Genomic DNA, 14,294 nt, shown 5'->3' with positions numbered 1-14,294 from the left:
AAGGCCTGGGGCATTACTATAACTATTCAAAACTAAAACCTTCTTTCCCCATAGACAATGGGGAGAGTTGACACATTCTCTTTAACAACGTACAAAATAATCAACTATCACCGTTTCAAAGAGGTACAGGGTTTGGGTGTGGCTACAAATGATTTTGACTACCATACTAGGCCGTAGAAAGTATCATATAAAAAGTAACATCAATGAGCATATAAAGTAAACACACACTTACAATTGAGAAAAATCTATTTAACAAGAACTATAAATATAAATATGAATTCTACAAATGCAAACCATTTCCACAATTCCAACTTTCTAACAGCCAATGACAGATAGAAAACAAAGAATTAATGGTTATTTCACGTCATCTAATCCTAATAGGATCAAACTTCAACCCTGCACTTTTCGTATTGTAAGGTCCTATTCAAGCATACAGAGAAGGTGGAACTCGATAAGACTTGAGAAACACAAACTTGGCTTCAATTCGCAATCATATTATATAATACACTGAATAAAATGTAACCTTAGAATTGCTCCAAGGAGCTACCTTGTTAGCTAAGGCCCACTGTCTCTCAGCAACACCTAACTAGGCATCGAATGTTCAAATAGTCGGTGAGTTTAGTGTGGAAAACCTTCAATGTCTTTAGGCTTTAGGTTAGTGAAAAAAAACGTTGTAATGAAGTACCAGTCACATGTGATAAAATTGCGATATCAGCCCTTGAATTGCCATTCTCTGCGGCACATGGGGCAATGAGCCTGAGAAGTCTGTGAATTCACCCATTTTAGGATGCAATGAAGATGGAAAGCATGGTTGCATGCACCCCAAACTGCATTTAAAGAAAAACAAAATAAAGGGGTCATTACCATCATGTTCAAGGAAAAATGTCCAAGTTTGATGGTCTTTCGAGCTCTCTTAATATGTGTGTGTATAACCTTAAACAACACTAATCAACTGTGAGTTGCAATGGTTGATAGTAGAAGAAAAAGTTTGAGGATATGAAGACAATGCAAGTTGACTCACTCAATGGGCAATCATCTCCAGGGAGCTTGCAATCAGGGCAACAACCATCAAAGGCCATCCTACAAATTCCACATGTTTCATCTTGGGCATTCCAAGTCCATGATGCAACAGCATGCCACCTATATTTTACAGAAGGGCGGATAACAATATAGTTAATTATACTCACTCAAGGGTAGGAACTATAAGGGAAAAAATGTGGGAACATACTCTTTCCAAACCCCGAACATACGTTTACGGAGGGCATCTAAGTCAAGGAAAATCTAATTGCAGATACAGTAGACTAAAAATTTGAAAGATATCCTTTCTAATGTATTGATGCAGATGAATATTGTGAAACAGCCAACAAAGCTACCATACTGACATGTACATAATTCAGATGGTCTTGTTATAATTGATCGAGAATGACAAGAAAAAGAAGATACAAAAAGCACATGACAAGAAATGAAGCTAACCGCGTCAAAAGAGGTTTTAAACTACAAAAGGGAGTACCAGAAAAGAACACAATGTAAGAAACTTCAAGTTACTAATCTACCAAATTTTATAGTGGCAAATTTTTGGTTGGACGATTTTGTGGGTTTTTCCAACCCAAGCCTCCCACAAAACACTCATGACTACACTTCCAAAAGCCATTCCTTTGCCCAAAAAGAGGCGGCCCAAAAGTACCTCATCAATGGCTTGAGTTGGACATGGATAGCACCAATTCAAGCTTAATTGTGAGAACTGAGAAGAGGAAAGCAAAAGCTCGAGTAGTTCAACAGGGTAGAAGAGAAGATTGAAAACCTCTGAATTCCTACCTTAGGGCAGGGAAATATAAGGAAAGAGAGTCATTCCCTAAAAGCTAATATTATGGCTACTGCCAATCTTGAAACCAAAGAAATCTGTAAGAGAGACTTGCATGTAACATAAAGTTTTCAAGGGCTATTTCTTCAAAGTTTGCCATGGCAATTTGTGAACCACGGATGAAAATCAGGTACGTGTGTAGACTCTTTCATGGGGTAATCTGGACCCATTTGATCTATATTGGCATCTTTGAGTTTAGCAAGGGCGAGCCCACCACCATTTTTGGCATTAGAAATTTTTCGTTCTAATAAGATCACTAACATCATCAAATCCTTTGGCCAAGAGGACATTCCTCATTCTACATTGAAACGTTAAAGCAACTTTGCTAGGCAACTGAAAGATGGAAATGTGATGGAATCCAGAAACTAAGAGAATAGAATTCTACTTTTATTGATAATAGATTCAAACTGAATCTAGGTTACACACACTAAAACTGAAAACTCTCTCCTGTTATCCTATCTCTCAAGGAAGAACAGAAACCTACTTCTTCAAAGTTTCTAACTAACTTTCCCACCACATATTTGTTCTTTATTTATACTAACCTAACTCACACGTGTCACTCTACACACGTGCCATGCCACTACCCTTCTTCCCTCTCCTACTATATTTATTTATACTAACCTAAGATCATAGGAATCGGTTTAGAAGTTTTAGAAACTACCATTAGATTCTTACACATTAACATCCCCTGCTTCATAGAGTATTTACTGGTCTGCTCCTCACCTTTTTCTGCTAATTCTTCTCTGATCTTCTTAAACTTCTCATCTTGATTAACCTCTTCTTTAATCATTGCCACATCAATTATATTCGGAGCAATCAAATGATTCAGATGGACAGTAGGTGGTACTCTAGACAATGCATCAGCAGCCTTATTTTCTAATCCTGGTTTATATATTACCTCAAACGAATATCCTAAAAGCTTAGATATCCATTTTTGGTACTGGGGTTGTATCACCCGTTGTTCCAGCAGGAATTTTAATGACTGTTGATCAGTTTTTACCTTGAATCTCTTCCCCAGCAAATAGGGTCGCCACCTCAGTACTGCCATTACTACAGCCATCAATTCCCGTTCATAAACAGGTTTAACTCTATCTCTAACTGCTAGAGTGTGGCTATAATAAGCAATAGGCCTATGGTTTTGTATCAACACAGCACCTAAACCATAGCCCGAAGCATCCGTTTCAATTTCAAAGGGAATGCTGAAATCTGGCATTGCTAATACCGGTAGTGTCATCATGGTTCTCCACAGTCTGACGAAAGCTTCCCGAGCCTCTTCAGTCCATCTAAATCCCCCTTTCTTCAACAATTGAGTCAGTGGTGCTGCAATCGTACCATAATGCCTTACAACCTTACGATAATATCCAGTTAAACCCAAAAATCCTCGGACTTCTCTCACGTTAACTGGAATAGGTCATTCTTTGATGGCTCTAATTTTCTCCGGATCCACCTCAACTCCCCTTCCAGATATGATATGCCCCAGATATTCTACCCTTGCCTTGGCAAAACTGCACTTTTTCTTGTTAACATATAATTCATTCTTTCGCAGTATTTCTAACACTGCTTTGAGGTGATCCAAATGAGCTTTCAAATCTCTGCTATAGATCAATATATCGTCAAAGAATACCAGCACAAACTTTCTGAGAAACGGCTTGAATACAGCATTCATTAAGGATTGGAAAGTTGAAGGTGCATTCGTTAGTCCGAAAGGCATCACCATGAACTCATAATGACCTTCATGCGTCCTGAATGCGATCTTTTCAATATCATCGGCATTCATTCTAATCTGATGATATCCTGCCTTCAGATCCAGCTTAGTGAATATCACAGATCCAGCTTAGTGAATATCACAGCTCCATTTAACTCATCAAATAACTCTTCAATTACTGGTATTGGAAATTTATCAGGCACAGTCACATTGTTCAAGGCTCTGTAATCTACGCAAAACCGCCAACTAGCATCTTTTTTTCTCACCAATAATATAGGGCTCGAGTAAGGACTTGTGCTGGGCCGTATTATCCCTGACGATAACATTTCTTCAACTAACTTCTCCATCTCAGTTTTTTGTTGGTAAGCATATCGATATGTTCGCACATTTACTGGATTTACACCCTCCTTCAGATGAATGTGATGCTCTATTACCCGCCGGGGAGGTAAAGTTTCTGGCCAATCAAAAACATCGTCAAATCTTTTCAACACAACAGCGACCGACTCCTCCTCAGTCAATACTTCCTTCGATATTTCACATCTTTCCAAGGCTCTGTACTCTACCAAATAGCCTTGATCCTCTTCTCCCCATGTTTTAACTAAATTTTTCAGGCTTACTCTAGCCTTAGTCAAATTAGGGTCTCATCGTATTATAATCTTCTTTCCTTGATACATAAAAGACAATATCAAGTTCTTCCAATCTACCTCCGTTATCCCCAAGGAATTAAGCCACTTCATCCCTAAAATGGCATCTACTCCCCGTAATTCCAAAGGTAAGAATTCATCAATCACTTTCCAATTTCCTATCATCAGTTCCACAGCTTCACATATCCCTTTTCCTTTTACAGCAGTACCGGAACCCAAAATTACCCCATAATTTGAGGTTTCTTTTGTCTCCAGTTGTAATTCCTTCACAAGTGTTTCAGAAACAAAATTGTGTGTCGCTCCACAATCAATCAACACCACCACATCTCTCTCTTGTATCCTTCCCTTCACCTTCATCGTCCCTGGATTAGATAATCCAACCACAGAGTTGATAGATAACTCTACTATCGCCTGGCTTTCTTCCATTATTTCAATAGTCTTCAACTCCTTCATTGTCTCCTCTCCTTCCTCAATAATTTCGTACTCTTCATCATCCCCATTAACTACTAGCATTCGTAATTCCCTCAACTCCTTAGTTTTGCATTTATGGTCATGAGAATATTTCTCATTACACCGAAAACACAATCCTTTCTCCTTCCGAGCTTGGAATTCCGCATCAAATAAACGCTTTGATGGTCCTTTTGGAACTTCCTCCTTTGATGTCCCACGTAGAGTAATGGTTCTCATTGGCCAATTCGTACCCCCCTTATTTTCTCCAGCGTTCGAATTCGTGTTAGCCTTAGTATTATTCTGTGGATTAGTCGTTCTTCCTCCGGAATGTCCAGGAAGATTTGCCTCACGCCGAATATCTTCTCTGTTTTCAATCTTTTGCGCTATCTTCATCATATGGGCTAAACCTTTCAGTTCGCAAAAGTCCATCTCTGCTTGAATTCATGGTTTCAATCCCGAAACAAAAGTCTCTTCTACTAATTTTTCGGGTAAATCAGTTAGTGGTGCTACCCACTTATCGAATAAATTTCAATATTCATCCACAGTTGTTGTTTGTTGGATACGCAAAAATTGGCCATACAAGGATCCTTCTCTCGATGAACGGAATCTCTCTAACAACCTCTCCTTCATATTCGCCCAATCAAGAAACTTCTCCCGTTCCACTTGAGAACGAAACCAATTCAGCGCTGGTCCTTCGAAACTTATAGTAGAAACTGTCATCTTCTCAGATTCAGTGAATTTATGGATACGAAAATACCTCTCAGCACGAAATAACCACGAATCGGGATCATCTCCGTTGAATATCGGCATCTCCACCTTCTTGAATTGTTTCGGTCATTGTTCCCTTCGTCATTCGGTTTCTTCTCTTCGTTTTTCGTTTCGTTTTCTCGCCTCGAAGATCCTTCGCATTCATCGTTCATCTTCGTCGGAAAAGTCCGCATAGACAATTCGGATATCCTTTCATTCATCATTGATCTTTCCTATGCGGCTGATTCCATAATTCTCAACATTACTTGATTTTGCCTTTCCATATTCTTCGAGATTTCCATTAACATTTTCTCAATCGCCGGCAATTTCCCGATCTCCTTCTTAATGCCGTGAATCTCTTAATCTATCGTTTCAATCTTTTCTTCAATTCTCGTCTGCACCATCTTTCTTCTTGGCCAGAATCACACGCTCTGATACCAATTTGATGGAATCCAGAAACTAAGAGAATAGAATTCTACTTTTATTGATAATAGATTCAAACTGAATCTAGGTTACACACACTAATGCGATCACACACTAAAACTGAAAACTATCTCTTGTTATCCTATCTCTCAAGGAAGAACAGAAACCTACTTCTTCAAAGTTTCTAACTAACTTTCCCGCCCCACATTTGTTCTTTATTTATACTAACCTAACTCACACGTGTCACTCTACACACGTGCCGTGCCACTACCCTTCTTCCCTCTCCTACTATATTGATATAGTATTGGAGGTCTATCAAAATGAAATCAACGGTGAAGCTAGACAAGAAGAATTGAATAAAAGTTAGTCAATACTTCTTAGAAATAAACTGCATATAGATGAGCAGTTTTTCATCTATTCAATCATATAGAGAATTTTTATATACATACATATAAGATCTTCTAAAGGTTCTTTCTATCATTGAGTTCCAAAGATAAGGAACAGAGATTATCTCCAAGGGGCGTTTCAAGATAACCAAGGAAGAGGCTTTCGACCAAATAAGTTTGAAAATTTATATGCATATGAAGTTGCGAATTTGAGCTTAATAGAACCAAGGGTTGACATCCCATTTTCTATCTCCTAATTAAATTCCATCCAAAAGTTCTAATTTGGTTGACATTTATTGACTCTAATCAAGAAGTATATCACCCAAATTTTCATCGATATCAACATGAAAGAGCAAAGCTCTCTAATATAACTTGAATCAATTTCTTGGACCTCTCATGGTCTCGGGTCAAATCCATTTGTGTAGTTTTAAAGAAATTCTCACAGATAAAAATGCTATTAATTGTCAACAAGAGCTTAGCTCAACTGACACTGTATGTACTTGTGGACAAGAGGTCCTGGGTTCAAATCCCCACCCCCAATTATTACAATACCTTTCAAAAAAAAAATGCTATTAATTTGTTTTTGGTGCAAAGTTGCTGGAAGATTACAGTTCGTCTGGTTTAAGCATTGTAGGCCTCATTCTTGGTATTTTGGTTTGAAAGGTCTTATTGTCCTTTTCAAGGTTAGCTCCTCACTAGTCTAGTCGCTTTGTTCATCTGGAGTCAACTCATCGCAATTTGATTACATCACTTTATTGGCTCCTCTATTCAAGTTTTACGTCTTATTTCACATGCTTAATATTTCCTCTATCAGTGTTATAGTTGCTTATTTTTATATTTGTTGCTTTGCACTTCCAGTTTTTCATTTTCTTGCACTCCTTCAAGATTTATATAACTTGAGCATTAGTCTCTTTTTATTTGCAGGCAAAGTTTGAGGAAAAAATGTGACCCCATATAGCAACAAATATTTAGAGAATGTACAGGAAAAAAGATACACAAGGATACGCATTACTTTTACTTTCATCTCCACCTCCACGTAAAGCAACACCTATCATCAACAAAGGTATTCATTAATTTACAATAGCACACATGAAATAAAATCATTCACAAAACATTGATTGAGGAAGTCCATTGAGAAAAGTAGAGATGTAACTAACCGTGTTTTCCAAATTAAATTTTACTGATGTTACTCATAAATGTAAAACTCAAAATTGGTTAAAATGGTAAATCCAAAGATTTTAAAATGAAGAAATAAAAACAACTTTAAAGAATAAGAGTTTTCTTTTTGGGATCCCATCAAAAGCATCAAAGAAACACGATTTTTTTATAGAAACAACTTTCATGCAGAAAAAATGGAAGAATACAAGGACATAGAAGAAACCAAGCTTGCAAAAAACCCCAATGCATAAAGGGTTTACAACTAAGTAAGAGATTGCCTAGGGAATAATAACAAAAAAATCCTCAAAACTGAAGCCCAAAAAGAAACATGAAACCTCACCAAAGACTAAAGCTCACTGGGTCCCTCCCCACTCTCAAAACACTCTATTGTTCTGCAAGGCCTCGAATTGTACACACTTGTAAACGGAAGGATAAAAAAGGAAAAGTGGGGGAAAATATCAGTTGTGGAGAGGGAAGCTAGTTAGCTGATGGGAATCACTGGAATATAGTTTGTTGAGGTGAGAGAAACCATGAGAAATGGAGGGGTTAAGAGAAGTTCCGCTAAAGGATAGCAACTATCAAGAATTAGAGCCAAGCATAGCATGAAGGAGAGGATTTCCAGCCCTCAAGAAAGAGTTGGTTTGTTTGTTCTTCTTAATAACGTAATAACCTATCACATTGGTGAATAAATTGAGACCAAAATACTAAAAAAGGAAAAATACAAATATGGAAAATATTAAATAAGAATAAACCCAATAAACCCTAATTTCCTTTAACACTTGTCATCTCCCACAACACAAAAAAAAAATGGGAAAAAGAGGGGAGTTGAAGAAAAATATCTTTCCACAGATTTCGGTTCATGCCTTTGACCCCTTTCACCACCCAATCACAAGGATGAAGACCATGTTTGCTCACAATAATTCTATGCCACAAGGATTTGGGCTCAAGAGCAAAACACCACAACCATTTAGCCAACAGGGCTTTGTTGGGTAACCTTAAATTTTCCAACTCTAACACTCCCAACTCACAAGTTTCCCCACAACTTCTCAGCTACCCAGATGAGACCCTTTCCCTTCCTCAACCCCTTCCAAGAGGAAGTTTCTCGTGAGCTTCTCAATGCTTTTGTGAACCAAAACAGACGTGCAAAAAAGAGAAAAGTAATAAATGGGAATACCACTCAGCACTGATTTGATTAGTGTTAACGTCCCAGCTCTGGAAAAGAATTTTTTCTTCCTTGAAGCTAACCTCTTCCTTATTTTCTCCATGGGATGCATCCCAAAAAGAGAGCGCTCATATTACCTACCAAGGGGAGGTCGAGATAGGAAGTGGGAAAAGGCCCAACCTTGCAACCAACCAGAGTCACCAATCTAATAAGCTTCTCTTGCTCACAATTTCTTTATGCTGAAAATATGACACTTACTCCTATTAGTTTTAAGCCTGACATTGCCTCAAAGAATCCCAGAATGTAATTAAGGATAAGGAAGAAGTCCTCTTTATTAAAGCAGAAGAACATCATATCATCAGCAAATTGCAGATGCGATAGAACCACCACCGTAGAACCCAACTTAAAGGGCACAAAAGAATGCTCCCTTCCACCTCTCTATAAACTAGGAAGCACGAACACCGACACGCAACATGTGACACGACATGACACGAGAATACGCTCAATATTTAGAAAAGTAGGGCACGATACGTTAGAGACACGTTTTAATTTTTTAAAAATAATATATGTGATAATACTTGCATATAAATTACTCATATATGTTAAAACATAACAATACTTCTCGAAAACATAGAGAGTACATCAGTTGTCTGAGTTCATTAAAAAGTTTCAAACTATGATACAAATACAAAATCCTAAATAGAGATCACACTTTCATCCAAAACAAAATGTAAAAAAGTTGATGACTGGCTACTATTTGTAGATGTAGACGAGGAGAAAGATGCCATCTAGTATAAAAATTAGAATGAATTCATTAAAAAAAATGTTCTCAAAACAAAAACATTAACATACACCTTTCCAAAGAACACATCATGTCTCTCAAATCTGATTAAACCATACCAAAAATTCCAGATACTATTCCAAAAATTCACACCAAGTGTACAAATTTCACATTAAATAAATTCAAAAATTCATTATTATTTTTTTTAAAATGCACCCAAAAGCCCAAGGCCTAAACCATGTTTCATATAAATTGGGACTACATATCAATATGAAGTAATGAATAAAGAAGCATTATATTTCTGTCAAACCAGTTGAAACATTCCTCAAACACTGAGACATAAAAAAAGAAAAGAAAAAAGAAGGGAAAAACCTTTAAACCGAGACGGCAAGTAACCAAAACGGAGGGCGAGCGCGGCTGGTATGATCGGAGCTGCAGTTGCCGGCGTCGTTTGATCGGAGGGGAGGAGCAGAAAGTTGAAGATTGGAGAGGAGTAGAGCAGGGTTTGATTTGAATGAAAGGGGCTGAACGTTATACAATAAAAGGAGTGGTGTGTTTTATTTTTTAAAATTAGTTTTTAATGATATTAAAAAGTAAAACTCAACCCTACCCTTTCCAAATTCTATATTTACAGTATCAACCAAATTCACTTGATTTTTTTATTTTTTATTTATGACTATTTAATTAATATTGAAAAAGAATAATTTTATAAAATATTTAGAATTTATACCAAATTATATACTAACAGTCATTTTTATGTTACGGTGGTAGAAGATTATCATTGATAAAATTCAAAATTTTGTTATAGTCATAAATATTTTAATTTATTTTGTTAATTTTAAAAATTCCTCTTAAAAAATATAATTATATTAATCATTTATAAATTTTCAAGTTTGCCTCTATAACTTATTATTTAAGAGATCGAGAGGTTAGAATATGAAAAGTTATCTATTTATTTTTATAATTTAATTTTAAAATATTTATAATATATTTTAATGATAAGATTCTGAAACGTTTTGTAACTCTTTTCTACGATTGTATTAAGAAAGAATTCTCTTCAATCTTTTTTATAAACATTTGAAATTTCTCTTCTACTTAGTTTTGTTTTTTTGGTCTTTTTACTTACTATGTTTTTTTTTTTTTTTGTCTATTATTTCGTTTATATTGATATATACTTTTGTGATACATTTGCGATAGGTTAATATTTTGAAATTTTAAAAAAAAAAAAAAAACCTTGAAGAACACACATGTAGCAGATGCAAAATTGAAACAATGTCAATTGTGAAATCCAAGCCCAAGAATTCTGAGTTCTTTTTTTATATACATGGCACTCAGTACTTTGATAGAGTGTTTTGAGTTAAATATACATAGATTTTTCCTTATAATGTAAAGCTTTTTTTTTTAATAATAATCATAATAAACTAATGGACCTTTCTAAGTTGTACGAATTATTTAAAAAATTTAGTATGTAGTACATTTTTATTAGGAGTACATGATTAGAGCATTGATTTTTCGATAAAGTAACAATCTTATTTTTATTTTCTTACCATCTTAAAATGTTTTAATAGGTAATGTAAAATAAGCTAGAAAAATAAAATAAGTACAAAACTTAGTTTAAAATCAACTCTATGAAACTGTAAACAAATATTCCCACAATAAATCATAAAATTTCAAAAAAAGAAAAAAAATAATTAGGAGAAAGAGGAAAAAAGCACCTCACTAAATCACAAAATATCTTAAACTTGAGGTACTAAAAAATTTATATGTCGATGGATTGCGTCAAGCTTATGAATCGAGAAAGTTGAGTAAAATAACAATGCGTCAAAATGGTGACGATCAAAATCTAGAAGACATTGATTTTTTAGTTTTCTGATAAAACATCAATTTATCATGTAGTCTTTAACTAAAAATTAAAACTCTAGATTATTAAAAGTGATTGTCTTATTTGCATCCAAATATAGAAGTGAAAGAAATTAGACATGCACGGTGGAAACTGGATCAAAATTCTACCCTAGTTGCACTTAATTAACAGGTAAACCTTACACCAAAAATAAATTGAAATTAGGGTTTTGAGAATACTTACATTTGAAGCTCCGATTTTTTGTTCGAACAACCACTAAGGTTTACCTACTATCCTCCAGATACAGAACCAGGTTATAGGACCTATTGGATGAAAGATTCGGAAGAGAGAAAAAGATGGAAATAAATAGTAGTTGGGCTTTGGAATTTTTTTTTTTAATAAATTTAGGAAGATCAATTTCTTTAAAGAGGCAAAAAAAAAAAAAAAAAAAACCAACAAATCAAATGAGTTGAAAGGGCCTATTTACAAGAAAAAGAAAGATTTAGAGAAATCACCTTTTTTTTTTTTCCTATGATATTTCACAAGTGTTCTAACTTTTCAATTATTATCTTAACTAAGAAATCATGATATTTTAGGACAATTTAACCTTCGTACAATTATTTAAAAATAATAATATAAAGACTCAACTCTTAATACAAAGTTATGGTCATTATCAATAAAACAAATAAATATCTTTTTATTTAAAACTAGTAAACAACGCGTGTGATGTACGTGAAAATTAGACATGAAAAAATTATAGTTTTAACTTAATTCTATAAAATTGGACGGTCATTTCAATACCTCCATATTTATATCCCTTTTATATTCACATTGTAATAAGTGAAATATGAATTTATTTAGTAAAGAGACAATGTTGTCATCTTTTGAACATATCTTTGAATTTGATTTGTTTGCACAATTGAAATTCTATTTCTTTACATCTTAAGCTTTCACGTTGCAAACTTAACCGTCTAATCTATATATGTCCAAATAAAGTGGAACATAGAAAAGTTGTTACTTGTGTAATTGTCACACTCATTTCTAGGTTCTCTCTAACCTAGATTGTGATGTGAATATATGTAAATTTCAGCAGCACCTCCCCTAAAATACGGGGTAGCAAAACCTGAAAAGGGAGATATCTTTATTTCTAAACGTATATAACTAGACTTCAGAGATATCTTCACTTCGAATATAACTAGACTTCAGAGTCTCACCACACACATCCAGACAATTTCATAGTGCAAGTAGAGTTTAAGACTCAAACTAGATATTACATACGAAACGATTACAATCTAATGAGGAATCTTTCAAAATACAAGTCCCTAGCGTCACTCTTGTTACATCTAATCACCCCATGATACAAACACAAAACTGATTGTATTCATACAAAATGAAGATTTACAATCAATGATGGGTATTCAACCGACGCTTAGTCCTTTGCCGCTGTCTGGAGGGGAGCGAGAAAACATTAAAAACGTGAGCTAAAACTCAATGAGTGGCAAATTTTTTTAAAAAACCGTTCTTAGAATGTTATTCCATAAATGTGATTAATGGGAGGCATACAAAACTTTTAGCCCTTCATCATAGTTGCTAAATGAGCTTCCAAAAGCTTCATATCGACTTCAACTCACCTTAACATTGTGAAATTTACCTTGCTCGATTTCCTAAAATATAAACATACGAGCACTATGAGTGTGTTTGGTTGGAATTTTGAAGTATTTAATTTTTCAAATTTTCTTTTTTTTAAAAAAAAATGACCGTGTTTGGCAAATTCAAATAATGCAATTTTTAGAAATTGATTTATAAACTAAGGGTGTGTTTGGTTTAGATTATAAAGTGTTTAATTTTGCCAAAAATCTATTTTGAAAAAAATGATAGTGTTTGGCAAATTAAAATAATGCATTTTTAAAAAATTCATTTATATAATCTATTTTGAAAAAATCTTTAAAAACCAAATTCACGAATAAACACTAATAAAAAAAGTTTAACCAAATATTAAGTGTTTAAATTTTAAACTCATTTGTAAAAAAAATGTTTAAAAGAAAATGTATTATTGAAAAACATTTTATTCTTAATTCTATCCAAACGAACCCTAATTCGGAGAAATCATTAAAAATATGAAAATGAATTCTGAAATGTTTGATTAGGAATTTACAATTTTTTTCATCTAATATTAAAATTACGAAAATGCCCTTATACTAATTGGTGCGTTGCGTGTGTCTCAATAACCTTTACTCTCATAATCCGGGCAGCCTATGGTTGACTGCGTCATTTGACTCAACCAGCAAAGGAGACCAATAAAACTGAATGGTTCAATTGTATTCCTTAATTTCAAAACAAATATATTTAATTCTCCATTTTTAGCTTATTATAACATTAATCAAATTAGTAAAATTAAAACAAACAAACAAATTTGGGGTTCACTAGTTGATGATTATCGACTCAAATGAATAGTAGCTAGAAAATAAATACGGTTTCTTTTGGCATCTTACGACTATTTTGCTTTCATTTTTAGATTTTCAAATATTATATTTCACCTGTAAAATTTTGAATTTAAATTCTATTTGGTTTTAAGTTTCAAAATCTTACATTTTCACGGTTGAGTTTTAGGTTTTATCTTATTTAGTCCTTTAGGTTTCAAATTTTATTTCACCAAATACTCACTTCTTTTTGTTGATAATAATATTTATTAATTAAAAACTACTTGAAAATTAGATCTAAAGATTAAAGACCAATTCTATTATTGCTCTGGTTGTTAAGTTCTTTTTTTTTCCTTTCTAGCCATAGGATGAATACTATAATTTTTATATGTAGTTATATTTTGGTTATGAATTTTTTTTCCTTTTGTCAACAACTTTATTTCTTGATTTTGGTTGTCTCCTCTGCTTTATTTTTATTGAAGTTTTAGTAAATAGATATGGAGATGCACGAAGAACATGATCAAATTCCACAGCTTCTCATGTCTAGTTGATATTATATTATTTTTAAAAATATTATTATTATTATGTTTTGTTGTTGGAGATCAATTATAGTTTTTATGATTATGAATTTAAATATCAAGTACTTCTACTTCTAAAATAATAAAGTTATCTAAAAAAAATTTAATACGAACAAATGTAATGTTTGTTTTAACTCTA

At 33.9% G+C, this 14,294-nt stretch overlaps 1 protein-coding gene across 1 annotated transcript; it reads right to left on the bottom strand.

Moving 5' to 3' along the window:
• Positions 1–228: 228 nt before the first annotated feature.
• LOC105436141 (anaphase-promoting complex subunit 11) lies at positions 229–9,858 on the bottom strand. Its single transcript, XM_011660818.2, has 5 exons — positions 9,690–9,858; positions 7,222–7,264; positions 1,229–1,249; positions 1,022–1,140; positions 229–827 (listed from the first exon to the last, which is right to left on the bottom strand). Exons 3-5 carry the CDS (start codon positions 1,246–1,248, stop codon positions 712–714), a joined length of 255 nt encoding a protein of 84 aa, XP_011659120.1. The 5' UTR covers position 1,249; positions 7,222–7,264; positions 9,690–9,858; the 3' UTR covers positions 229–711.
• Between the last annotated feature and the right edge of the window lie 4,436 nt (positions 9,859–14,294).

This window comes from Cucumis sativus, chromosome 7 (assembly GCF_000004075.3).
Source record: "Cucumis sativus cultivar 9930 chromosome 7, Cucumber_9930_V3, whole genome shotgun sequence".
NCBI classification, from domain to species: Eukaryota; Viridiplantae; Streptophyta; class Magnoliopsida; order Cucurbitales; family Cucurbitaceae; genus Cucumis; species Cucumis sativus.
Note: the sequence above shows the minus strand (reverse complement) of the source record. Positions and strands in the feature narration are given on the sequence as shown.